General features: G+C 39.5%; 2 protein-coding genes across 2 annotated transcripts; one reads left to right on the top strand and one right to left on the bottom strand.

Moving 5' to 3' along the window:
- The first annotated feature begins 538 nt into the window (after positions 1-538).
- Positions 539-9317, top strand: LOC146147135 (lethal(3)malignant brain tumor-like protein 4). Its single transcript, XM_083387925.1, has 6 exons — positions 539-668; positions 2035-2196; positions 3526-3612; positions 5728-5830; positions 6326-6826; positions 7462-9317. Exons 1-6 carry the CDS (start codon positions 579-581, stop codon positions 9315-9317), a joined length of 2799 nt encoding a protein of 932 aa, XP_083244051.1. The 5' UTR covers positions 539-578.
- Positions 9318-12142: 2825 nt separating this feature from the next.
- On the bottom strand, positions 12143-24551 carry LOC146147134 (uncharacterized). Its single transcript, XM_083388650.1, has 12 exons — positions 21994-24551; positions 21192-21368; positions 19267-19479; positions 18782-18953; positions 18181-18348; positions 16724-17808; positions 16257-16433; positions 15750-15853; positions 15577-15637; positions 15120-15253; positions 14259-14388; positions 12143-12668 (listed from the first exon to the last, which is right to left on the bottom strand). Exons 1-12 carry the CDS (start codon positions 22176-22178, stop codon positions 12650-12652), a joined length of 2625 nt encoding a protein of 874 aa, XP_083244776.1. The 5' UTR covers positions 22179-24551; the 3' UTR covers positions 12143-12649.
- Positions 24552-24826: the final 275 nt, after the last annotated feature.

Raw genomic sequence — 24826 nt, 5'->3', positions numbered from 1 at the left:
TTTTTGCCAGCCGATACCCGATATCGATACCGATTATTTGTACCTATAATATAGTCAAAATTTGAATTAATTAAAGCCTAGGGAAATCAAATAAAATTTTAGTATGTATAATATATATATGTATAAAAATAATATTTTGCATATTAACTTTGCATGATGCTAAACAAAACGATAGTTGCCCAACAAATTCTTCTAACAAAATTTGGAAATTTATTTGATTTTAAGGAAAAAGTATATCATATTTTTATAGTAAAATATCGGCCAAAATTTACTGATACCAATATATCGGTAGAAGCAAAATATCGGCCTATATTATCGGTAAACCGAAATATCGCTCTATCTCTAAATTATAACAGCTATGTTGATTTATAATTACCTAAAAATTCAATAAAATTTAGCGCATGAAGGTTATCCAAACATGGATTTCTTACTCTAACTTGTTCTATTTTACCAATTGTGTTATTACACAGTGCATAGTTGTACTGTTTTAAAGAACTATCTTAAAAGTACTAACTCTATGATATATTTTATTCCAATAGTTGTGTCTAGAGTAATGGTTAAAATCTGCAGTTATAAGTATGTCACTAGATAATCAGGCCAGTGTTGTTTGCTTATCTCCTGATGCAATCCCTTTAAATGAATTGGAAAACAAAGATGGTGAATGTTTGGTAGGTTTAAATATCTAATAAATGTGTGTTGAATTGACATTTATGCTAACCATATTTTAGTTAAAGATAGATAAATGTGTGACATTGCAATTCTACAGTGCATTGCTGTAAAATCCATCAATACCCATTTGCATTGGATTTATGAACTAATTCTTACGTTTAATTGTGTCCTAAACAGAATTACATGGTCCATATTTTTTTCAGATTTTTGTGTCTCAATTAGGGTTCCACCCGGGAATGTTTCGATGGATTGAGTTAAAAATAGAAGTTTTATTCCTGGAAGTATTTTAGGAACACAGACTCAATGACAGTTAATCTATACCAGGGGTGACGAACCTATTTGCTGTCGCGGGCCTCTTTGTCAGTTACCGCTGAGTAAGCGGGCCACACAGCTTTTAACTCATGCTATAAAACCTGTTAAAATCATAAAAAAATGTTCAATGGCAAGCTAAGCTTACACTCAACTAGTTACTACTGCAATGTACTGAAGCAGCAACAGGCTCATGGTGTTAAATTTCATTATTATTAGTATACTTTATGACACAACAATGAATAAGCAGTTGAATCTTGAATTAATGGTTACTGTATGGATTTACACAACAGTTTCTACGATCCCTGCATGATATACGCCAGTGGTTCTTAACCTTTTTTTAGCCACGCCCCCCTTTTGTAATTTTTCTATGCCCTTACAAAAAGCAATTCGGCATTTTTTGATTAATATCACTGAGACAATCTGAAAATAGTTAAGCATATTGCTGGTCGCGCAAAGCGAAAAAAATTGGGTTTTGATTTCCTTGAATTGGCTAAATTGCAATTTAGGAGGCTTTTAGCAATGGGCACACAACAAATGACTGTGCTCGGCACATTGATTTTCATCGAGCGGATTCTAAAAAACGTGTTGTGAGGAAATTGTCTCCACAAGATAATTGAAATTGAAGAAACCTGAAAGAAAGAATAGGAATTGCTTGGCCAGGGGGCGCGCCCCCGGTTAAGAACCGCTGATTATTTAATTCGGCTATCAGCTTTTGATATCGCATCGCAAAGAGTAGAAGCTGGTCAAAGAAACTTTAAGACTGCCTTGTCCTCATCCGAATGCTTCGCGGGCCACACAAAATTCTTTTGCGGGCCACATGTTCGTCACCCCTGATCTATACTATGAGTGTGGCTACATGTTAGTCGATCACAGACTTACTGTGTGCTTATATATGCTTGTTTATTATGATTTGTTTTATTAAATTTTCTAACGGCTTATTGTGAGTTGTGTTTAGTTGTTCAGTGGTTAGTCACCAACACAATTTACAATTGATGTTATGGTATGCTGTAATTATTATGTATAGATTCCTAACTATTCCAATGACATTTGTAGAACACCATGTCAATGTACAACTACCCAGAAACAAATTTGTCAACTGACGATCACAGTAGCACTGCAGTCCCTGAACATCGTGACATGGAAGGTCTCGACTCCACAGCATTGGGTCTTGCTTGGCAAGATGGCATTGCTAGTCTTCCAGGCAGTGATTTACAGGTTATGATTGTTTTAGACAAAATGTGTAGTTTAAAGTTGAATAAAGGATTGTATCTTTGTATCTATTTTTATTTGATGTTAACTTGGCAGGAGCATATATAATAAATGTGACACAGTCCTGGAATGTTTATCTATAGTTTGTTAACATTTAGGCTGGTTACATTGCTGGCAAATCAAGATACTAATCATTTGTTTAAATTATACAAATTAATTAGATTTAACAACTACTTTGTCACTTCACAACTTACATGTTGTTTAGAAATTGCTTATTGAAGTAATATAGCATATGGAATTTAATAATATAAAAATAACAAGTTCATCAGGGGAAAATTTTTATATGGCAAATAGCAAAAAGCTTGGATTCCTAAAATAGGGTCCAGGGACTATTGTTTGTGGTTTCACAAAGGCCTAATTTATTCATTGGTGGAAAATTTATAATGAACTAAATTTTTCCAAAGTAAAGAGTTAAATTTAAAAATATAAAGCTTAACCTTCTCTCGGTCTGACTGCATTCCATAAATTTATGTGGCCGCCAAAGATCTTTGCGAATAATTTTTAGGCCCTCAATTGTGTGTTAAAATTTTGTAATAATTATATGCCAGAAATGCATTTTATGGTAATATGCTGTATATTTCACACCAAATGACATCACTGGCACCAAAATAATACTACTCGCATAGTTTGGAAAAGCATCCACACTACAGATATTTGGCAGGAAGGCACTGGAATGCAATCGGGTCCCTGCATGTACATAGACTATATTTGTTTCATATTTTTGCTTGAGTTTCATATTTGCATGTGTTAACAGTAAACAACAGGTTTCTTAAGTCTTATTATATGATGTCATCTCTGAAAAAATTCATGCTTGACACCGGTCCACGCAAACTAAACATTTTTCCGCGTGAAAAAGGTTAAGAAACCCAGTTTTAAGTATTTCCAATGTAGCCTGTTAAAGTCAAATGTTCTAAGTCTAATCTGATTTCATTCATTGTTGTGTTGCCTTCTAACACTTTTAATATTGCCAGGGTAAACTGCGTAATTATGTGATAACAAGGTCAAATTGGTTGAAGCCGACTAAAATTAAATTATAAAATATTATTACAAATTTTCAAAGGAGGGTTGTACAACCAGCGATACTGGTGCAATTATTTAACAATGGCAAACTAGGCACTTGCGTTTCGTGTCCTGTTTCGGTTCGCGCTTCAGACAGAAACTTACAATACCACAAACTGCGTTCTGAGTTGGTCGCGTGTTCACCTACCACAGTGTGTGGACGCAATTCGACACCGTCGGTTGAAAACAAATGAACTGACGATCATTTCCTTGCAGTTTCGCCTCAACCCCAGCGGAGAACTGGAAGTGATGTCGGGCGAGGAGCAGGCCCATCAGTCTGAACCGATATTCCATAATAACGAGGTACGTATAATGTCTAGTGCAGTGGTTTTATTTTAACCTTTTATGTTTTGTGTCTTCCTTTAAAATGCACTCAACCCTCGTGGCTGTAGTACCTAGCATTGCATTTAACGTGATTTCACGTGTTTTACTTATTCGCGTTAGTAACAAATACAGCCATTAATGAACTAATAAGTACACTTACTTTCTATGAATTTAAGAAATTAGTCATTTTAATTTAAATTAGCTTAGTTAGTCATTACACAGCTTGTTCTTGAACTCTCTATACATACTTTCGCGTCACTCGCGATTTTCCGCGATAAATTAATAAAAAGGATGTAATGTTCCACATTAAACACCCCTACTGACGAATCAAAGAACGTGTCAGAAAAATCTACTATATAAATGAGAAAGTTTGTCGGCCGGTCGACCACACATGTTCGCCGCTCGGTCGCTGACATGAAAAAAAAGAGACAGACAGAGCAACGTCGCTCATACTGCTCCTTCGTCAGCAAGACTCCGGGCGAGAGTGTAAAATAGAAAGAAACTCCTCCCAGACAGAAAAAAATTGTCTCTTTCTATGAGAGAAAGTAGCGTATCTCAAGCGGGCGTCGTCACAGTTTTGCTAAAGTTACAAGATTACAAATATTAATCGCGCTGTGCGATGCTCTGTAAATTTTCAAACAGTTTGTCAATCGTGCAACATTACCTTTCGGTTACATGCTCAATTGCCACAAGTAATTTTTAAATTATTGGTTATAAAGCGAGATATAAGTATAATTGTCAGCCAACTTACTTTTCCAAACCAAGCTTAACAAACACAATAATAATAACAATGCTATACATCGATGTCGTACATAGGCCTAATTGTGGGTAAAAACAAAGGAACGCCATACTCTGTCTCGACCTTAACGCGCAAAGTGACATTACGCTAACGTAATTCCAACGTGTTAGCGTCGTCGCAATCTAAGATTAGTTGTCCATTCACGTGATTGCATGCTTTGAGTTAAATTGTGCATTGTGATGCCATAGTATTGCTTTGTTCTAATAAGAATTACGTTTTTTACAGCTTGCTGCGCTGCCGTGTGTCACGGTTTTAAAACTTATCGTGATTGCTTCGCTCAAATAAAGTGATTTCGTTAGCGTTACAATACTAAAAACGGTATCAACAAGCCTATATCTAAGACTGCAATAGCACCCGTCCCATTTGAAACCATTCAAAACAACGTGTTATTTTGTGTATATTTTTAAGGGGACCGTGAGCAAAATAAAATATTGCTAGGGGACCGTTGCGTAATTTTTTTAAAAAAGTTTGAGAACCACTGGTCTAGTGTGTAATAAAATGTTACAAGAAAGGTTTACAGTCATAATAAATACCTCAAATTTAAGTTAACTGGCAAATTTGAAATTAAATAACACTTTGGTTTTGCAATACCTTGCTAGAGAGTTATTCCTTCGACCCTTCAACAACCGCTCCGTGCCCCCCAGTCGGGCCGCGGGCCACGGTTGAGTAACCCTAGTTTAGTGCGTTAGGTGTGTGCTTACTATCAGACGCGTTCCTTCGGTTTGCATCATATTTGCCCACCCGTTTAACTGACTGGCTTACATCGCTTTAAATATCTCTGTCATCAATTATGATTTTATTTGCATACAAATTGCATTGCATTGCTCACTATTATCATTTCTAGACTAGGCAGAAGCCATCTATACGCGCACACCCTCGCGCGAGGCTTCTAAAATAGCTCACGACACCAGCGCATAATAGTCGCAGATAAAGTTCCAAAGTGAAGTGTTTTCGGCTAAACGTCATTTATAAGACCAAATAGCGACTACTCTCATCTGTTGTTAAATTTCACCGTAATCAATATTAGAAGCCGTCGGTGTAACCAACTGAAGTAAACCTCCCAATTTCCATTGGATGCTCTTCCAGTAAAATAATCAAGAGATAACAATCTGTACAGCAAGTTTTAGTAACAAACTTGTAACAGCAAGTTTTAGTACTTCTTATTGAATTTTAAGTGTAAAAAAACGTATTTCTTGCAACTTGGAAAAGTCAAACGAAACAAAAACACTTTTTTTGTAATACTAAACCCCCAACCTTGTGGGTGACTATTTACAAAAAATCAAGTTTTAATTAAGATCCTCGAGGATGAAGGGCAATTTCGTTCAACTGACAATCTACAAAGTGACCCCACAACAAATGTGCGAGACGTCTCTTTAACAACCGCGGACACTTGCAACGGTAAGATCAAAGTCCAGGGTGCTTTCAAAACCAGCTGGTTTTTTGCGATAATTGGAGGCTGCCCAATAAGGTTACCACAAAGTCTTAAATCTTCAATGGTATTTAATTATCTTTTAAATCAATTTGCGAATTAAAATATCTTTTGCCCTGAAGAAAATTCTTGAATAAGAAGTTCAACAGTCTTTCAATAGCTAGTCATTAAATTTTTTCATGTCTATCGTAAGTTACATGTTAAGAACAAGCCTTATTTTTCAAACTACTTGTTATTGTGTTGACTATGGCATTAATCGTTTTTTTGTTTTCGAATTGAATTAAAAATACGTTAAGTAATTCAATTTTAAGGCTTTGAAATCATAATATTTATTTGCTTAATTTGTTTCATAAAAGTGTGTGGCAACCCTGCGCCAACAAAAGATTCATAACGCTGTGCCTTGCTCTAAAATATTTTTTATACAATTCATAGATACTTGTTAAAAACGTTATGTGAAAATCCAGGCTTCAATGAGCCGTCGCCTGAAACTGAGCAAACGCCGCCCAGACAATTAGATTCAAAACCGTCTGCCATCGTGCCGCAAGAATTCGGTTTGCAGCCGGCCAAAGACGCTTCAACCGTGGCCGTCGCCATTGTGCAGCAGCCCTTTTCGAGCGCGGCTTCTCCAGCGAAAGAAACAGAAACAGAAACTAATCGGCTGCAACCCCACGTCGCAAAATCGAACGACATCCCACCAGGCGCCGCGACTAACAAACCAAACACCGACAGCGAAATGTCGAGGTGCAGCGACCCTTGCGTCGAGCGGAGCGCGCACAACGGCGCCAAGCGTCGCCACGAGGGGGCGCTCAGGAGTGGCGTAGGCGGCGAGGAAAAACTTCTCCTCTTGACGTCGGCCACCAAGCAGCGGAGGCTCTCAGGTGCGCCGGTCACTTGCGCATTTTCGACTCCGCGCAGCGAGTCCACGGACGACGACGACGAAGCCGCGCCCAATCCCGAAGTTTCAGGTAAGCCATTCTGTTTTGTCTTGCAATGAAAAGTCGGTTTGTTGTGTTTGCGCACGCGATTTGTACTTTATGTTTTGTGTTTTTGTTAATTTGAAGTTTTGAACCAAGGCTTCTTACTTGGTAACGACATTGCTCTTTTTTGTAACAGCAACATCGCCCTATTTTAAAACTTAGTTTTAAGTAAAAGCACTTCAAGAGGTACACCGAAAAGCCATCGACCGAATCTGTCAATCAATGAAAGGGCATATGGTTGTTTCGACTCTCTCCTCTCTGAGCCTGTGTAGCTCAGTTGGTAGAGCCACGGTTACTGCAGGCTAGTTGTTTTTCTAGTCTGCTCGGCTTGCATCATTGATCGACAGATTCGGTGAGTGTGCAATGGCTTTCGATGTACTAATGATACGTAAGCCGTAATCGTTGGTCAAAACGGCTTCAGAAGGGCTAGATCACAGTTGTTAACACACATATCTGTGTGCATCTTTCATTCACTTGAAAGGTTTATAATTTAATTTACAGTCTTAGCAGTGTTTATATACTTCACTTATACAACTAAATAAATTTACTGTTTCTACCTGAAACGTAATCGCAATTACAAATCTCGACGTATATATAATATTTTTCTGCATACGATCTTTCAGTTGCCGGCGACCTGAAGATGACCATTCGACTTCCGAACGCGCATGCGCACTCGACCGCCGCCGTCACCAAGACAACGGGCGCCCAGCAACAGCAACAACAGAGTGACAACAATAGCAACGCTCAAGGCATCATCGCGGCGCCGAGCAAAAAGTTCTCCTGGCGTCAGTACCTGGAGCGCGAGGGAGCCGCGCCGATTCCGGACGCCGTGTTTCAGGAGACCACTGGCCGGCCCGCGTTCCCGACGCGCCCCAACCCTTTCAAGGTGGGCTGGTTCGTGGAAGCGGTGGACGCCGCGCACCAGTCGCACATTTGCCGCATGCGCATCGCACAAATCCAAGGCTACCGCCTTCGCCTGCACATCGACGGAGAATACGCGTGCTACGACCAGTGGGTGAACGCCGACTCTCCGCTGCTCTTTCCCTGCGGTTTCTGCGAGCGCACCGGCCGTCATTTGTCGCTCGTGTCGCCGCGGAACGACGAGACGCCCTTGACGCCGAATGAGTTTCGCCGCTTCCACCCGGCCGCCACGCCCGACGCTATGTTCGCGCCCGCCATCTTCGAGAACGCGACGCGCTTCCGTATCGGCGACAAGCTGGAGGCGGTCGATCGCCAGCACAGCGAGCTGACCTGCGTGGCTACTGTGGTGGACGCCGTCGGCGAGTGCGTGCTGGTTCACTTTGACGGCTGGCAGAGCGAGTACGACTTCTGGGCGCGCGACAACTCGCCCTTCCTGCACCCGCTCGGCTGGTGTACGCAGCACGGCAAGGAGCTCTCGTCGCCACCCAACTACGACACGCAATGGCCCTTCTCCTGGCCGAAGTACCTGGCTAATACAAAGTCGCGCGCTGCTCGATCTGAGAGCTTCGCGTCCGCCTACCACCCCAGCGACCTGTTCACTCCAGGGATGAAGCTGGAGGTTGTCGACCTACGCAACCCGATTCTTGTACGTGTGGCAAGCATTGTCGACACCGATGAGTGCCGTGTCAAGGTGCGATTTGACGGATGGAGTGAGCTCTTCGATTACTGGATGGACGCCGACAGCCTGGACCTGCATCCGCCCACCTGGTGTTTAAAAACTGGGCACCTGCTGCAACCGCCCATCGACGCGCGGGACTTCACCGGCTCGTCGCTACGCAAGGGCTGCACGATACCGGGCTGCTACGGTCTGGGTCACGTTAACTTGTCGCGCGAGCACTTCTACCACAAGAAGCACTTCAGCGAGCACGGCTGTCCCTACTCGCCGCAGAACCTTGCCCGCGAGCTGCCGCTTAACCGGTTCAGCCTCAGCGGCAACTCCTCCGACGAGGGAAAGCCTCCGACCCAGGACCACCTCAAGGACAATTCATCGCGCGCGCCTGTCGTAGGTCAACTGACGGGCGTCAGCCGCAAACCAAAGAGGGGTCGCCCGCGGAAGATCAGCGCACTCCCGAACGGAAATGGTAAGATGGCAGCCGCGTCGCGCAAGTCCATCTCGCGACAAAAGTCTTTGCGGCTGTCCAGCGAACACGCACCGGTAAACCACACCCCCCTTCCCGCCCCAGTTTACCCCCACACCCAGACCCCGCTGCCAGAGTGTTGGGAACAGGTGGTCCAGCTGCTGCCCGGCGTCGATTCGCTACGCGCCAGCGACGTGTCCAAGTGGGACATTAAGACCACCGCGACGTTCGTGGGCGTCCTGACCGACAGCGCCGGCAACATCGACGCCTTCGTCCGCGACGAGATTGACGGCGACGCGCTGCTCCTTCTCACACAGGACGACCTCACCAAGCAGCTGAAAATCAAACTCGGTCCCGCCATTAAAATCTACAACGCCGCGCTACTCTTCAAGTCCCGGGAAGAGCTCTCCCTGACCTGATTCCCTTTCTTGTCTTTTTATTGCACGTTTCGTGTTTTATTTACTTTCGTTTTTCTGATTCCTCGCTGCCTTTGTCTCAGGTTTCCACTGTAATCGCGTTTTACTTTTTTGTGTCTTGCTTTTCGAACCGCAACAGGGAAGGAGTTCGTTAGAAGTTGCTTGGCGTGTTTTTAGTAAGGAGGTTGATCTGCTGAGCTTATTCTGACCTCATTATAAACTTGTCGAATTTGTTTATGTGCGGTATTAAACATTCTATTCGCAAGATTCCAAGTGGCCAAGTTAAACTGGTTAATACAGCGTTTCTTAACGGTGACCCAAAGATCGCCCCCTTTGGCGCACGAGCATACATTAATTAGACAGTTTATCTAAAAATCGAGGTTTTCATTATGACTTCAAAGGTTTTCCTTGGGACGCTCCATAAGGCATTTTTTTCAAAAGCTATAATCATGGGGGCACTAAATGTGAGCAGCTCTTTAATATAGGAAACGCATAAAAGGTTAAGAAGTGCTGGGCATTAAGTTCATAAAGTAGGTAAGGAAGCCCTGGGATCCATGAAGCTGAAGGATACACTTGTATCATTTCATCTGGACCTAAATGGCAGTTTAAAGCTGTTGTACAACTATAGACAACTATCTGTTTTATATGACGAGGAGGTGGGTAGATTGAATATAAGCAAATGTCTAATGGATAGTGTGGAAAAGCCTTGCATGTCTTTTTCGTATGCGTATGTTTTCAACATTAAAAAGGGATCCAAGGAACGTTGGAGTATCTTTCGGGTTATACAAGTTTTACGTTTGGTCATCACTGAATACGGTTTGGGCTACACTGTCTTTTAAACCTATTTTTATTCAGCGCATTTTTTAATTTTGCGAATACAAAAGCTGCGAGCCTGTGCATTAACTGCTTTAACTCAATTTATTTAACACCATAAAACAGTGGTTTCTATGCACACGTTTGCGTGCCGCAATCGTAAACTACTTTTCTAGACAGTAACACCAAATTTTGAGCAATAATCTGTACTAAAAATTCAGTATTTCGCAATCTTTAAAATTGTTTTAAATTCAAACTACTGTGGACTATTGTTTTGGTTAGACTTTATAAACCAGTGACGTTTCGTTAAAATTGAGGCTTGACCTTAATAGTTAAATGTTTCTTTTTCCTTGTAAAAATGCTTAGCCGTCCCCTGGGGTCTACGGACGCTTTGTTTGTGTTTGTATATAGGCCTATATACCGTTGTTCCGAAAGAATTATGAATCTATTTATCTATCCATTCGCCGTGGGCTCGGCGGCGTACCAGTAAAGTGTTTAAATAGGTTTTCAAACGTAACGCTAATTGTGTTTAATAGAATGCATTTTGGCTTCTGCGAGCGCACCGGTCGCCAGCTGGATGTACTTACGAATAGTTCTTTTTGTAAAGTATCTTGTTTCGTTTTCTTTTTTTCTTGTAAAAATGCTTAGCCGTCCCCTGAAATCTACGGACGAGTTTTTAGTTTTTGCATGTAAGCCTATATACCGTTGTGCCGAAACAGTTTCAAATCTATTTAACTATATCTTTCCACAGTGGGCGCGCTGCGTACCAGTAAAATGTTTAATAAGTTTTCAAATGTAACGCTAATTGTGTTTAATATAATGTATTTGGTTTTGTATTTACGAATAGTCTTTTTGTAATGTAGCCTATCTGGTTCGTATTTTCTTTCTTTTATATGAAAAAATAATGAACTTGAATTGAATCACAGCCAGGGGGCAGCCACCAGATGACTTAACAATCTTTCGTCGCCCCCTGGGAACTAGGGACGCTTCTTTATTATTTCAAATTTTGCATGCATGTACCGGTACCGTTGTTCCGAAATAAATTTAAAATCTAATCTAAAAAAAAATGATTGGACTTAAGTAGCCCAGCGTTTTCAAATTCCTTGACTTTAGTCAGGGTGCACAACCTTGTAGCTGTTGACGACCATATTGACAGTCTTTATTTTCCTCACGGCCGCCAGTAGATGAAGGTTAAGTCATAACTTGACGTCATAAAACAATTAATTTAAAAAAAGAAATCTGGAATGGGCCTTTGATCTCATATTGTTAAAAATACAGGCGTTTAGGTTCTGATTTAACAGAAATTCTACTCTATAGATTTTGTTGGTTAGGTGGCGCAACATTCTACATAATACATAGCGCCTTTAAAATGATCAGATTTACTTGAAACGGCCAAAAAAATAAAGGGAGATAGAAGTTTGCGCGAAGCACGAAAAAAATATTTATATAATATAAGTTGGTGAAGAATATAGTTTTTATGGGACAAGCTCTTAGCCTGATGACCAGCAATGGATCTCTGCCTGGCATAAAAACCCTGCCTAATTTTAAACCTGTTTCAAAATCCCAATTTCCGCATTAAGTGGGCACTACCGCCGCCAACATTTGCATTTTCCCAAAACACGTTTACGGCCGCAAAAGCTATAATCAACGGCTGCAGGCTGTGCAACCCCGACTTAAATCTTACAGGCAAAAATCATTCAATTCATTTTGACACATAACTTGTCTTGGAGTAGGTTATTTACTGAATGACTCTTATTATTAGGACTTATTAGGGTGCTTTGATTAAATACATTCTCTTTTAATCCGGCTTGGTGTTTGCTGTGCGAAAACTCGTTAGGAATAAAACGCATTTATACTTTTTTTTTAAGATTTTTGATGCTAATGATGTGACCTGGATTTGAACTGATATGGCAATGACTTGAACTGCAACCTGCCATTTGTTAAAAAGGATAAACTTGTCTGGTATAATTCTTTAGAACACTGCAAATAACACCAGATGACTAATAAGTTGCTTTATTACAAAACGATATCGAGCGATAAAAAAATATTAATTATATTTATTTAAGCTTCAGACCAATTGCAGGGTTGAACCAGTAACGATAAATAAAGGTTTTAAAATGCAATGTAATACTATTTGCGGTAAATGTAATCGGATTTTGAACGAAACCCAGCAACCTTTTTTAAAAGATAAAGGTGCCGTAGAAAAAATCTTGCAGCGCCGTCAAAAAACAGTACAAGAGATTGTAAAAGGGATTGTGCTGAAGAAAGTGTATCGACGCAAAATAGAAGCAAAAAAACTTGCTACAGCTACATTTAAAAAAAACGCTTCACAATGTCGCGAAAATGAGAAAAAGAAGAAAAAATACAATAAAGAATACAGTAGCCGATGGTCACGCTTCAGCAACTGCGTCACACAAACACAGAATTGCAGAAAATGTGTTTAAAATTCGTTACAGAAAAACAAAACAGGAACAGTGTTTCGTGCGTCGTTCAAGTGCTTTAGGTGTTGCCAAGGTCAAATTCTACCTTGGACCTCCATACCTGAAAATATCAAAACAAAACGACTGTTAAATAAAACATGCAAAACGGCACAATTGCACAATAGGCACCAACGCGATAATTTGATGAGCCTTTTTAGTGTATTGTATATGTACAGTTGTACAGTACACGTATGGTATAACACAGTGGTTCCCAACCGCCGGTCCGCACCAACTTTCCTGCCGGTCCGCCAAATATATTACAATGTTTTATCTTAGTTGTAAGATGTTAAAACCTTGTCCATCAAATGTAGAACTTCGCTAGTTCCGTAATTTGCTGCATTGTGACGCAACATAGAGTTATGGTCTACTTTGGACTTTATTGTTCGTCACAATGGTGCAAGTGTTGTAGTAGGCTACAACTCGTTTAAGTCATAAGCTTTAAAACCAGTTGTAGGTGAAAAACTTCAATGAACCATGTAAAACACGTATGATTTTAAAAAGACAGAAGCAAATTGCTTATTAAATTGACGTTTCCATTTTTTGCTTTTAAGTTGCATATACTTTCGTCGTAATTACATTTTGGGTCGACTTGATGTTTGAAGGTTCACCGGTCCGCAAAACTTGTTTTGAAAGTTTTACGGTCCGTAAGCTAAAAAGGTTAAGAACCACTGGCAACAGACATATGTAATTTCACAAACTCGCATTATTTTAAGGGCGTACGTTTAAGCATTGTATATATTTCATGAAAATACCAAGATTAGCGTGGGATTTCAAACAGGAGAATACTGCAAATTAAGGGCACTTCAAAATGACGACGTCTGCCCTTTAGTTAAGTGCCCAGCTGGCCAAAACCCAGGTTGCCACTCAGACAACCGTGGTGCGCGCGTGTGTCACAACTCACAAATAAGACAAAAGGTCGACGAACTACAATGATGCCTTGAACGTGACGCCACATTACAATAACTCGACGTTCTACTTAAATGTCGTCCAAATCATCATTGCGAATTGTTAATCAGCAATGGCTACGTGGTTTGCAAACAAAAACAACGATGTCACCCTCATGGAGAAACGGTCAAATACTATACTACAGTGTATACCACTGGTATGGGACAATCGAAAATAATTAAGGTCATTCAACGCAAGTGATCCGATTATAACATGCGCTCAAGTGGTTTAAAAAGTAATTGCTTTAAATACTGGTCCACTGATCCCTTTTTGCCTTTGACGAACAGCGCACACTCGCGTATATTCAAAAACAGTGACTGTGTTACTTTAGCCAGCATGGCTTAAAGTATGATACTTTGAATGTACTCGGTAGAATTTTTATTTTGAGGTCTACTTTGTTCTGCCATTTTTCCTAACCGAATGAAAAATTAAGGATAAGTATTAAACAGGCGCGATTTTTTAAAGTTGTGATGGGTTAGTATACGTGGCCACTCGAAAAGAGTAGTCGACGCATATTGGGTCTCATTTCCTGCGACTTAAAAATTCATTACCTAGCGACATAAAAGTGCTAAAGCTGGACTACGATTGGCTACTCAAGTGCCAAACGGGAACACGCGAATCAACTAAAGCACATCAAGTTAATCTGCGATTAATCTCGGTGCACGGCCGAGCAATGCGGTTGAGAAATGATTTTTAGGTCACTCACTTGGCTTTCCAATCGGTCCGGCCGATATGGTCGTTGACGGCCTGAGGTCGCATAGTAGGTGGACTCGTCTTGTTGGTCACGGCCGGCTGAAGTTGGGAGCCCATAGCGCGGGATTTCCACGTGCTGAAGCCTGGAAAAAAGGAAGGTACGGAGCTTTAGCGTCGCTGCGGTTTTAATTGGGGTTGGGCCATGTGCGTCACCAAAGCTGAACAAAGGCCGGCGCTAGGGTTTGCTTTAAGGTGTAACGCGAACACTCGGAGACCCGGTGACGTAAGTGTTTAAAAGGATGGCAAGATCTAAAATGTGTTTCTTTTAAAACGAATCTTGTAATGCCGCGAAATGGCGGGTATTTGCATGTGAGCGAAAAACACACGGCCATCCAACAAAAGCTATATTGATTGGCAAGGGATTGTCTTAGGGCGTGGCAGTGAATTTTAAATAAACATTGATGACTTTAAATGTAATAGCATTACATAAATAACAAGGAATAATGTGGAGCGAGAATTAATAATATTTTTGGCACAAAATAAATCCAAACATCTGATGGGGTGCGTTAACTACTTTAGATTTCCGCTTATGGTTAGTCGTTTTTTTTTATATACGCAGTCAGTGCTTTTTATGGTGTTAAAAAAGACCAAATCTCTAAAGGTCTCCCAAAATATAGCTGTAGCTACAGTTCTGTGAATGATGAAATAGCGAATTTAAAAACTGAAAAACGGTGTGTCCCGGGGTATGATGAAATGTCGGACTCTTAAAACGTGAAAAAGATATCCCCTAAAACTTTTAGTGATCACTAAAGCCAAACCTAAAAAAAAACATGTACACATTACAATATTTAAAAGAGAAAGAGGTGCAACTTACTGGTTGCAGGAGCCACGGGGAGCTGAATTCGCTGCCCAGCTGATCCCACTTCTTTTTTGGTAGCAAAGGACGGTAAGTAAGGTGCACCGACGGAATACTCCTTCGTTTGTGTTACTACAGGACGATGGGCAAAGAAATATTAGAATCGCTGATGCACATAGATGTGGATTGAAAAGAGAAAAGGAAAAAACACAGAAGCTCGGACAAACAAATGAGTCAAAAACCTGTTTAATTTTAATATTTTGAGACTTGCGCGACGCGTATTATAATAATCTTAGTAAACACAAAAGGTCGAAAGGCTACGCTTTTGTAACGGTTTCTTATTGTGTGGCACCTAACAAAGAACAGAAATTATTAAGAAAATTAATCAAAAAGACAAAAATAGGCTTTTCGGTAAACCGGCGCAATCCCGAGTTACTTTCGGCAAACTTAATCCTGTCACCAACCTTGTTTGTACGGTGACTGGTAAGTGCTTTGTTTGGTCCAGGCGCTGCCCTCGTTGCCTTTCATTTTCAAGCCTACAATACACACAAAAAATGAGGCGCGCATCATTCGCGAGACGCGTAAAAACAACATCCATAGCCTTTGTATACGGGCCCTATCACAACTCGAAAACGGCCGACGACTTACTGGACAAGTAGTAGTTCTTTTTGCCAGACAGACGCTGGGGTGAAACTTTGGACGACGGAACTCCACTGTCTCGCTGCCTTGGCGCGTACTTGGACTCGGGACTTCTGCGGAGCGAAGTTTTACCAATTTAAACGTACGAAACAAACCGCCCGCACTTTAATCAGAACTTGTGCTCTCGAAATTACGCTAAAATGCGAGTCGGTGCTGTTTAAATCCCAATTTTTTTCATTTTTACACAGAAAAACAATTTCGACAAAACCATAACAGCCAGAACTTTACGTATAATCGACAAATACTTTTTAAACGATAAAACACGGAAATATTTTGATATTATCGACTTAAATTTTTTAATTAAATTGTTACGAAAACCTTGGCATTGAATTCCAATTGTCCATGCGTTTCAACAAGCACAAAAAATTCTCGAAAACAAATTTAAAATCTATGAATCGCGCGACTGGGATTTCGTATTCTCTAAAATGAAAAAAAAACGTATAGCTTCTTTCTAACCCGAACAGGTAGTCCATATTGTCTCCCTTCTTTTTACCGCCGAACCTCGCGTTAGGTGGTCGTTTGATGTCGAGGCCGAAATCTTCAAGAGAAGTTAACTTGTTGTTAACCCCGGGCACCGTCACCCATCTTCTGCGCCCGCTTGGCTTGCTGCCTATGCTGTCTGTCTTGGTCGAGCTGCGAAGATATTGTGCGTTAAGATCGCCGAAAATAATTCGGCAAAGCAAAAACCTAGGAATTGGAATGTACATTTATTTATATACGGGGGTGGCAAGCAAACAGACACAATACAACAATGCAATATTTCACTAATAACACGTGTTCGATTGAAAGTTAACCAATGGGGATAGCTCTAACCTAAACAATTAAATGTAGACCTTATCACAGAATAATAAATAAACAAAACACGACACTCAACCCATAAAGCTGTACACATCTCAATAATTGGTATAAATTGTAGTATTTACCTTTCATCCATATGGTGCAACTGTTTTCCGAGGGGTGGCAGCGGCTCACTTGCCTTATTGTCCGAGAAGGTGTCGTGCCAGTGGGCGTTTCGCTGACCCAAGGGGCGTCGGCCCATCGGTGGTTTGTGGACGTGGGCGTGGGGGTTGTGATTAAAATCGAACCCGCTGTTATTGTTGTTTCGGTTTGAGTCGGAGTCGAACGAGAAAGGATCGTAGTTCGTTCCGGAGTTGTGATGGTAGCCGCCCGCTCTAGCAGGTGGTTTGTTGCTCTTAAGCGCCATTCCGTGCACTCCGCCGTTGGCCACGGGCTTGGCGGCGCCGGGGTTTGGCAGCCGCGAGTAGGTGGCGTGTTTGGCGACGCTGGAGCGGAACCTCATTGCACTGGTGTCCCGGCTTCCACTGCTGTCCTTTCGCTCGATCGAGGCGCCGCGATGCAGCATCCTCGGCGGACTACCGCTGCCGATGATCGAGTCGACCTCGTCGTCGTCCAGCAGGCTTTTGAACGTGGAGAGGTGCGTGGGCCGATGTGGGCGCGACTTGACTTTCGCGTCGCCGGGAAGCTTGGCGTCTTGCTGCTTGTGCTCTTGCAGGAAGCCGTCCGGGTCGGCCAAGTTCGTTGCGTGCTTGTGCTCGGCTGGCTTTTCGGGGGCGTGTTTCGACTTTGGGGCAGCGCTCTCCTTGGATGGAAACTTGTCGAGTTCCAGCGAGAAATCTAAATTGAAATCGTCGTCGAGGTCATCGGTGACTTTCGGCGGCGGCGGCTTGGGATTCCACTTGTTAGCAGGGGGTAAAGATTTGCGGATACCGTTGGGCCTGTGTCTGGCGTCGCCGTTTTCCCTTGCGGGCTCGGCGGCCTTATGAATTGAAGGATGAGGTTTCTGTTGGTGCTTTGGAACCGCCGGCTGCGCGGGTGAAACGCGCTTTCTCACATCAAGGGAAGGAGGTTGTTCCTGGGTGGCAGCCGGTAGCGCAGGCGGGCTGATGTTACCGAATTGCTTCTGCTCGTAGAGCTTATGCAGCGCTTGTTGTTGCGTTATTTTTGGACCCAGGTCCTGGTTGACGCTGAAGTAAGGATAGCGGAGTGCCTGGTAAAAAACAACGGCCGTGTTTTGTAGGCGTTGACTGGCATGTCCATAATTTTAATCATAGGTGATAAGCGCACCATTTCGGCATAAATGTGATGTGTAACAAAAATCGATGTTTGTTCATGACTTTTGGCATATAGTAGAAGATTTTATTTTCTGAAATTATTAACTCTAGTAACATGCACCTTTTTATGTGTTTGTTTTTATAATAGCAATGGCTGATGCTCTGTAATCTAATAACAAATCGTGCGTTCAATTTTAATCATTCTGTAAATGCCTAATGGCTGTTTTCCGGATTTATCTTATACATTTTTCTGAGAAAAAATCAATACCTTAAACCAACAGCATAGTGCTCAGCGACATTGGACTCACTTGGCTAGCAGTGGGCCGTTTCTTTGGGTTCCATTGGAGCATGTCAACAATCAACTGGAGCGCCTCGGGACTGGCATTGTGAACTTTTGCTTTGAGACTGGCTCCAGTCACCTGTGGCCACCGGAAATTCATCTGGTTGGCAAGATTGTGGCCTTCGGGCCAGTCAGTCTGGGAAGGCCAAAGCACAAACGTTCAGAAACATATTCTACATATTGTCATTTATTTTAGATAACAATAGATATTCCAATGCCAAGTTATTAAATTGTTCTTTTTTACTGGTAATTTACAAAGCACAAACAAAAACATCAAGTTTAATTAATTAACACCTTTTGTTATTTTCCTTGCAAACAATACTGCAAATATGAGGTATACAAATATGAGATAAGTGTCTGGTAAGGTCAAAGCACAAACGTTCAGACACATATTATTCATATCGTCATTTATTTGCGAAAACAATAGATATTCCATTAGTTATAAAATTGATTTTTTTATTACTGGTAGATCACATATCACTTTAAATTTTAGTTAACAGCATATTGTTATTTTTCTTAAACAATACTGCAAATATGAGGTATACAAATATGAGATACGTGCACTATACCTTGGTTGGTGGGCCGAGGATTTGACAGAGTTTAAAGATTTCATCCATTTCAGAAGTGCCAGGAAATAGAGGTTTTAGGGTGTACAGCTCAGCAATGATACAACCTATTGCCCAGATGTCAATTGGAGAGCTGTAGTTGGATGATCTTAAAAGAACTTCTGGGGCTCGATACCTAAAACATAACAGAAGGCAATCTGTTTTAAAATTTGGGGTGTGTGCCAAAGGTTTATCAAGTTGTGAGCTCTTAACTTTTTAGAGCAAGGAATTTATTGTTACTGTATAGAGATGGATCATAATAACACAAATTCATAAATTATAAGCTTTAATTTAAACTTTGAAAATGTAATAATGCCTGAATGCTTTACTATTTATTTCAACTATGTTCCCACCAGGATGCCTCAAATTAAACATACATATTTTTGGCAACCGATAAAAAACATTCAGGGGTAAAGCAATGAAATTTATATCAATTACAAAAAAATTACCATCTAGTTGAGACATAATCTGTATAAGGGGGCTTGGAACGAATTTCTCTTGCAAGGCCAAAATCGGCAATTTTCACCAGTTCAGGGCCCATGCACAGCAGATTTTCAGGCTTCATATCGCGATGGAAGAAGCCATGTTTATGCATGAAAGCCATACCCTGTAGTACTTGGTATACCATGTTTCTGATTGAAGGTTCTGGAAGGTATTTGTCCCTGAAACAACATAAAGTGTTGATGATAAGAACAAGGTGAATTTTTCAGTTGAAGATGTTGTATCTAAATTGAGTTCCAACTTATGAAAATACTTCTATTAAATTAGAAAAATAAACAACAACATTGTGATCCTGTTTTGCAAGAAAAAATCAGTAATATTCTAAGCTGACATTGACCATTGTTTGATGACAAATCTGTCACCGCCACAAGACAAACACACTTAAGAGCCTTAGCAACTGCAAACACGGGTCTCTCAAATAATAGAAATGCGACGACGCAAAGCAAATAAGTTGTGACTTTTGAATTGAGGTAAGCGGAATAGGATTTAAATAGGTATATATTCTATATCAAACTTCTTAAAATTTGTTAAAAATATTTATGTCATATATACCAAGGTAAAAACATTAGAGACTACTAAAAAGATATAAAAAATAGCTCATTGGTCATATTAGTGTGAAGACGCAGTAGGATTACCAGTACTTAACCCTAAATATAGGTTTATGAAATATACTTTACCCTACTATGATAAAAAGTGCAGGGCATTTTAAAGCTTAAAGCCTACCAAGAACTATTAACATAAAACATTTTAAATATCATAGCAAAGATGTAATAAAAAATGTAAAGCTTAAACATTAGACAAGAGATTGGGAGTATGCTTAAAAACACATACATATTTTATTATACTGGTTCGGTCTACCTTAAGGTCAGGGTAGAAAGGGTCTAACCTTATATTTTTAAACATGTTTTGGTGGGAGAGCAGTGCGTGTGTGTGAGTGAATTGATGCATCATGAATAATTAATGAGAAAACAACGACCCATTCTTAGGCAATAATAACACAGTGCTTTATAATCTTAGAACAAGTGAGGCATATACTAAACAAATTTTAAACAAAAATACAAAGGAATATTAAGAAATGTAAGAAATTTACAGACTTACAATATATATGAAGAGTTATAAAATATCATGGTAGTCAGTGTATAATTTTGCACTTTTGTGACTATATATGTGAAGTATTATAAATTATAAAAAGGTACAACTGGAAACTAGAAACAATAAAACAGCTGTGATAAAACATCAAACAATTATAAATTACAATTACATCGACCTTTCAGAAATCAACCGTTATTATTCTCGAGGGCATAGCATTGTCTTTAGTTCAAGAGATAGCTATTATTTTTACAAGTGCACAATTGACATATTATGGCCTTTTGTTCTCTGTCTGGTGAAATGAATAGCCCTGATAAACTTAATGGAAACAAAAGCTTATCATACACAAACACTATGCGTCCGCAATGAAATTGGAACCATACAAACGCCTCAAAGGACAAGCCCTAGGCAAAAAATACACCTGTTCAAAATTCCATGGAAACTCACTTAGTCATGTTTTATTTACTATATACGTTGTTGATCAATAAATCATGAGAATATTTGACAAATAATTTTATAAACTTTCTTGGTTTGATTTTAGTAAACTGGAAATTAAACAGTTTACTAGAACAATATTGAGAACCGGTATCTGCCAGTTTTCAATGAAAAATACTAAAGGAACATTGAGAAACCTGTTTAACCAAAAATAAAATCGTCCATTGAAGTCCATTGAAGGGAAACGGCTTTTACTAAAAATAATTTGTTTTAACTCGATTAATATCAGTTTTGCTTAGAACATTTTGGTTCTAATTCTACATGGTACTAAAACATTAAAGAAACATACCTGCCCTTCATTAATTGGTATAGGTTCTCCTTCATGTACTCAAACACAAAGTAAAGTTGGTTATCTTCTCTTATAACTTCCTTAAGTTTGACAACATTAATGTGATTGAGTTTCTTTAGTGACCGAACTTCCCGCAAATTAACACACTCTTCCCAGTTATAGAACTTTTTCTTCATTCTGCATCAAACATATATAGTGGGTTATCCTTTAACCCATTGTAACTTCAATAGCCAATGATAAATCAAAACTCACCATTTGCAACACAAAAAAATTAAAACCAAAGCAATACAAATCAAGTATGAGTTAAGGTTAGGCTATGAATCTCAAGAAAAAATATAGACACACTAATTAAAAGCCAACTAGATACCACACTACAATTAGTAAACATGCAAACTACTTTTTTGATGCAATAGTTAACACAATACAGGAAAAAATAAATTAGATGTAAGAAATTAACGTAAAATATTTAAAACCCCAATAACAGCACACATTATGACAATAAACGAATGGTTGAACAAAACTAAATTGTTTGAAATTCAATTTCAACTTAAAAAATCAGGCCAACATTGTTCCCTTTAGGCAAGAAGTCGCAATTTTTGCATTTTTTATGTTAACTTAGCCGTAGGTGGATTTTAATAAATGTTTATAAATATATTTACAATAACATTATGTAAGTATTACTAACAAATTACATCCAACAAAGTTTATCGCTGTGTGTTAAATTTTGTAAGCAAAATTTTTTTTACCTAAATTGTAATGCCATAAAGGGAACATTTAAACACACTTGAAACTCTCAACTTACAATTTGATGGCAACCATTTCATTTGTGTCCTTTGTGCGATACAAATGCACGGCACCAAAAGTACCATCACCAAGCTGCTTAATAAATTCATAACGTGATAGGCCCTTGCTTTTAGCCAGTTGTGGAAAGTTCGGAATAGGCCCTACAGGCAATTTGGTTTGTGTCTGCATGGCCACTGCTGACATGTTGTTTTCAGAAGAATTTCTATGGAATATTCCGAGCCCAAAGCTGTCTCGGAAAAATGTATGGCCAATTCAGTTTCAGATTTACATATTCAACTGCTAAACTGTTTGCACACAAATACATTTAATATAAGTTACCAAACATGTGAGTGCAATAATGGATTTAACAAAAATAAAAAAAAAGTAAATGCAATTCAATGAAAGATGCAAACACATAAGTGTTCGAAAAATGCTGCCCTTCTGAAGCTGTGATGACTTCCGATGTACTTTATGCGATTCAGTTAGAAAAGAGCATGCAAACTGAAACAAACTTAGAAATACATGATGAATTTTCTGAAATTTTGTAACATTTACATACCACATCATATTGAAATAATAATAGGAATTTTCTAGTATAAAATTTACAAAGGTATTTAAAGACACAGCAGTAGAAATGCTCATTGGTCAGAAATAACATAATTAATTATCTTGTTGAAATGCAGGAAACAAATAGAACATGTGATTTTGTTCATCAGAAAGTATCCAATATCTTGTTCAAGCAGCCCTAAACATTTATTTTTTCCTACACACTCTACTGCCATACCAGATAATGTCCCTGTCAACATTTAGGAAAGCATCACCTATCATAAGTCTTAATGCGATTTTTGTGACAATGCACAACCATACACAACCCAAGGTGTAGATGATTCATTTGCCTGGATTCTCTATTTTTTATTAAACTTCCACTTATACGATTGAGCATGCAGTACTTTAAAGACAATGTAACTACAGAGCCTATATAGTTTAGGTAGATCATAGTAAAAAACGGTAAAAAAGTATATACCTTAGTCAGCAAAATATATTGAAAATTGGGTATAGGGAGTATGTTTGGGGCATTTTTCTAGCATCAGACATCGCATGGGCCATTTTTTTATTTTGAGCAGAGTAAATTGTCACTATAACTTAATTTATTTTTGCAGAACCAGGCACATTCACTTTGACAAACAACAATTTGTTCTGCTAAAAGTTCGCAAGACCTGTCGCATTGTTTCAATAATAATATGCAGAAGCGCAAAATCGAGTTTCATCACGAGTGCTGTTAGGTTTTGTTGGTGATTAGTAAGCATTTGTACTGGTTCAAAAAAATCACCCTGAACCTTTGAAAGTTCAGCGCCGCTAATCCACAACAATAATATACATCAATACAGACAATATGAACATAAAACAAACTTGATCCATCTTTTTTTAAGATTTGCAAGTACAGCGGTGGCAGAAACATTAAACAACCAGTGAATGTAATTTGAGGTCATCAAATGACAGTTGTTTCTAAGCACTACATGCATGTTGCTCAGATGGTACATTATCTCACTTTTTGATGGCCACCATTTCTCCAGTTTCGTTGCTTCTTCCCAAAATGACAGAACCATATGTCCCATCACCAAGGGGCTTCATTTGCACATACCGGTTCATGATGCTGTTTATGTTTTCATTGTTAATTAACCTCCCAAATAAATTAAACAAAGAGGGACACGCATCTTAGCAAAATGTTGAGCTTCACTAGTCCAGCATTAAGGTAACCAAATATGCCTGCTAAAATATAAACATTTGGTATGACAAATAGAAGTGTTGTTCTACCGATCTTGCGGGAGAATGACCACAAAAATCAGGATGACTGGATGCATCAAAGGTGCACCTCCTTGTTCACTTTATAAAAAATTGAGGTGTTGTTTTATTTTATAAGGGTACAGGATTGGTCAAACTTTGGATTTTGCAGCTTGAAATTGCGCGGCTGTAATAACATTTTCGTCCAAATTTATGCGGCTGTAATCACCTTATTTGTAAAATTTGCACAGCTAAAAATGTAGTACTTTACTGAAAACCGTTAGCGCGACGAAAGTTTTGCGCGTTTAAGCGATTTTTCGCGGCTGACCGCATTTTACGTTGATTTTACACTAAATGCGCCCGGCTGAGGGGTAAAATGTAAAACAGGCCTTACTTTCCAACCTGGCACAGGTGCACTTTTGCCATATTGGACAATCAGAAATAAACCTCAGATAATGCAACCAACATTCAAACCCTAAAAATAACCAACTAAAGTCCTATTTAAAAAAATTAAGACTTCTGCCTACACAGTAATTCCTATATCCACGTCTTTAGTGACCCCAAACATATTAAATAACTACATACATGTAATTATAGCTATAAAAGTGCAAAATTGTACACTGACTACCATGATACAAAGCCAAATAACAAAAATGCATAAGTTGTTAATATTTTAATAGATGAATTATTTTTAGCCTGGCGACTTCCGACTTAGGCGTTGCGCTTAAAGGCTGTCAGACGGCCAGACTTTCGACGAAGGAAAGTTACTAAAATTTAAACAATTGTTTTCACCAATATTTTTATTAACACAGTTAAACTGGGCTACTGAAATATGTTCATACCAACGAACAAACGAATTGATATAATACCCCTAGTCTAAGCAAATAGACAGACAACCGTAAACCTAGTCGGTTGTTACGATACAACACATAACAGAACCAAATTAAATTACAGGGCCACTAGGGTATGAATTTTATGTGTTACTATAAAGCAAGAAACAAATACTACCTGTCATGTAAATTTACATAAAAAAGAACCGAAAACTTTTGTTTGTATCAGCTTTTTTGCAG

This window comes from Ascidiella aspersa, chromosome 4, assembly GCF_963924565.1.
Source record: "Ascidiella aspersa chromosome 4, kaAscAspe10.2, whole genome shotgun sequence".
Classification (NCBI taxonomy): Eukaryota; Metazoa; Chordata; class Ascidiacea; order Phlebobranchia; family Ascidiidae; genus Ascidiella; species Ascidiella aspersa.
This window is presented reverse-complemented; position numbering and strand designations above follow the sequence as displayed.

What these genes read in the sequence shown, in the direction of transcription:
- LOC146147135 (XM_083387925.1), top strand. Translation starts at nt 579, where the DNA reads ATGTCACTAGATAATCAGGCCAGTGTTGTTTGCTTATCTCCTGATGCA. An exon ending in CGATATTCCATAATAACGAG is followed by an intron (nt 3,613 to 5,727) that starts GTACGTATAATG and finishes GTTTTAATTAAG; the next exon opens with ATCCTCGAGGATGAAGGGCA. An exon ending in AACCGCGGACACTTGCAACG is followed by an intron (nt 5,831 to 6,325) that starts GTAAGATCAAAG and finishes GTGAAAATCCAG; the next exon opens with GCTTCAATGAGCCGTCGCCT.
- LOC146147134 (XM_083388650.1), bottom strand. Translation starts at nt 22,178, where the DNA reads ATGTCAGCAGTGGCCATGCAGACACAAACCAAATTGCCTGTAGGGCCT. An exon ending in GATTATGTCTCAACTAGATG is followed by an intron (nt 18,954 to 19,266) that starts GTAATTTTTTTG and finishes GTTATGTTTTAG; the next exon opens with GTATCGAGCCCCAGAAGTTC. An exon ending in TCCTCGGCCCACCAACCAAG is followed by an intron (nt 18,349 to 18,781) that starts GTATAGTGCACG and finishes TGGCCTTCCCAG; the next exon opens with ACTGACTGGCCCGAAGGCCA.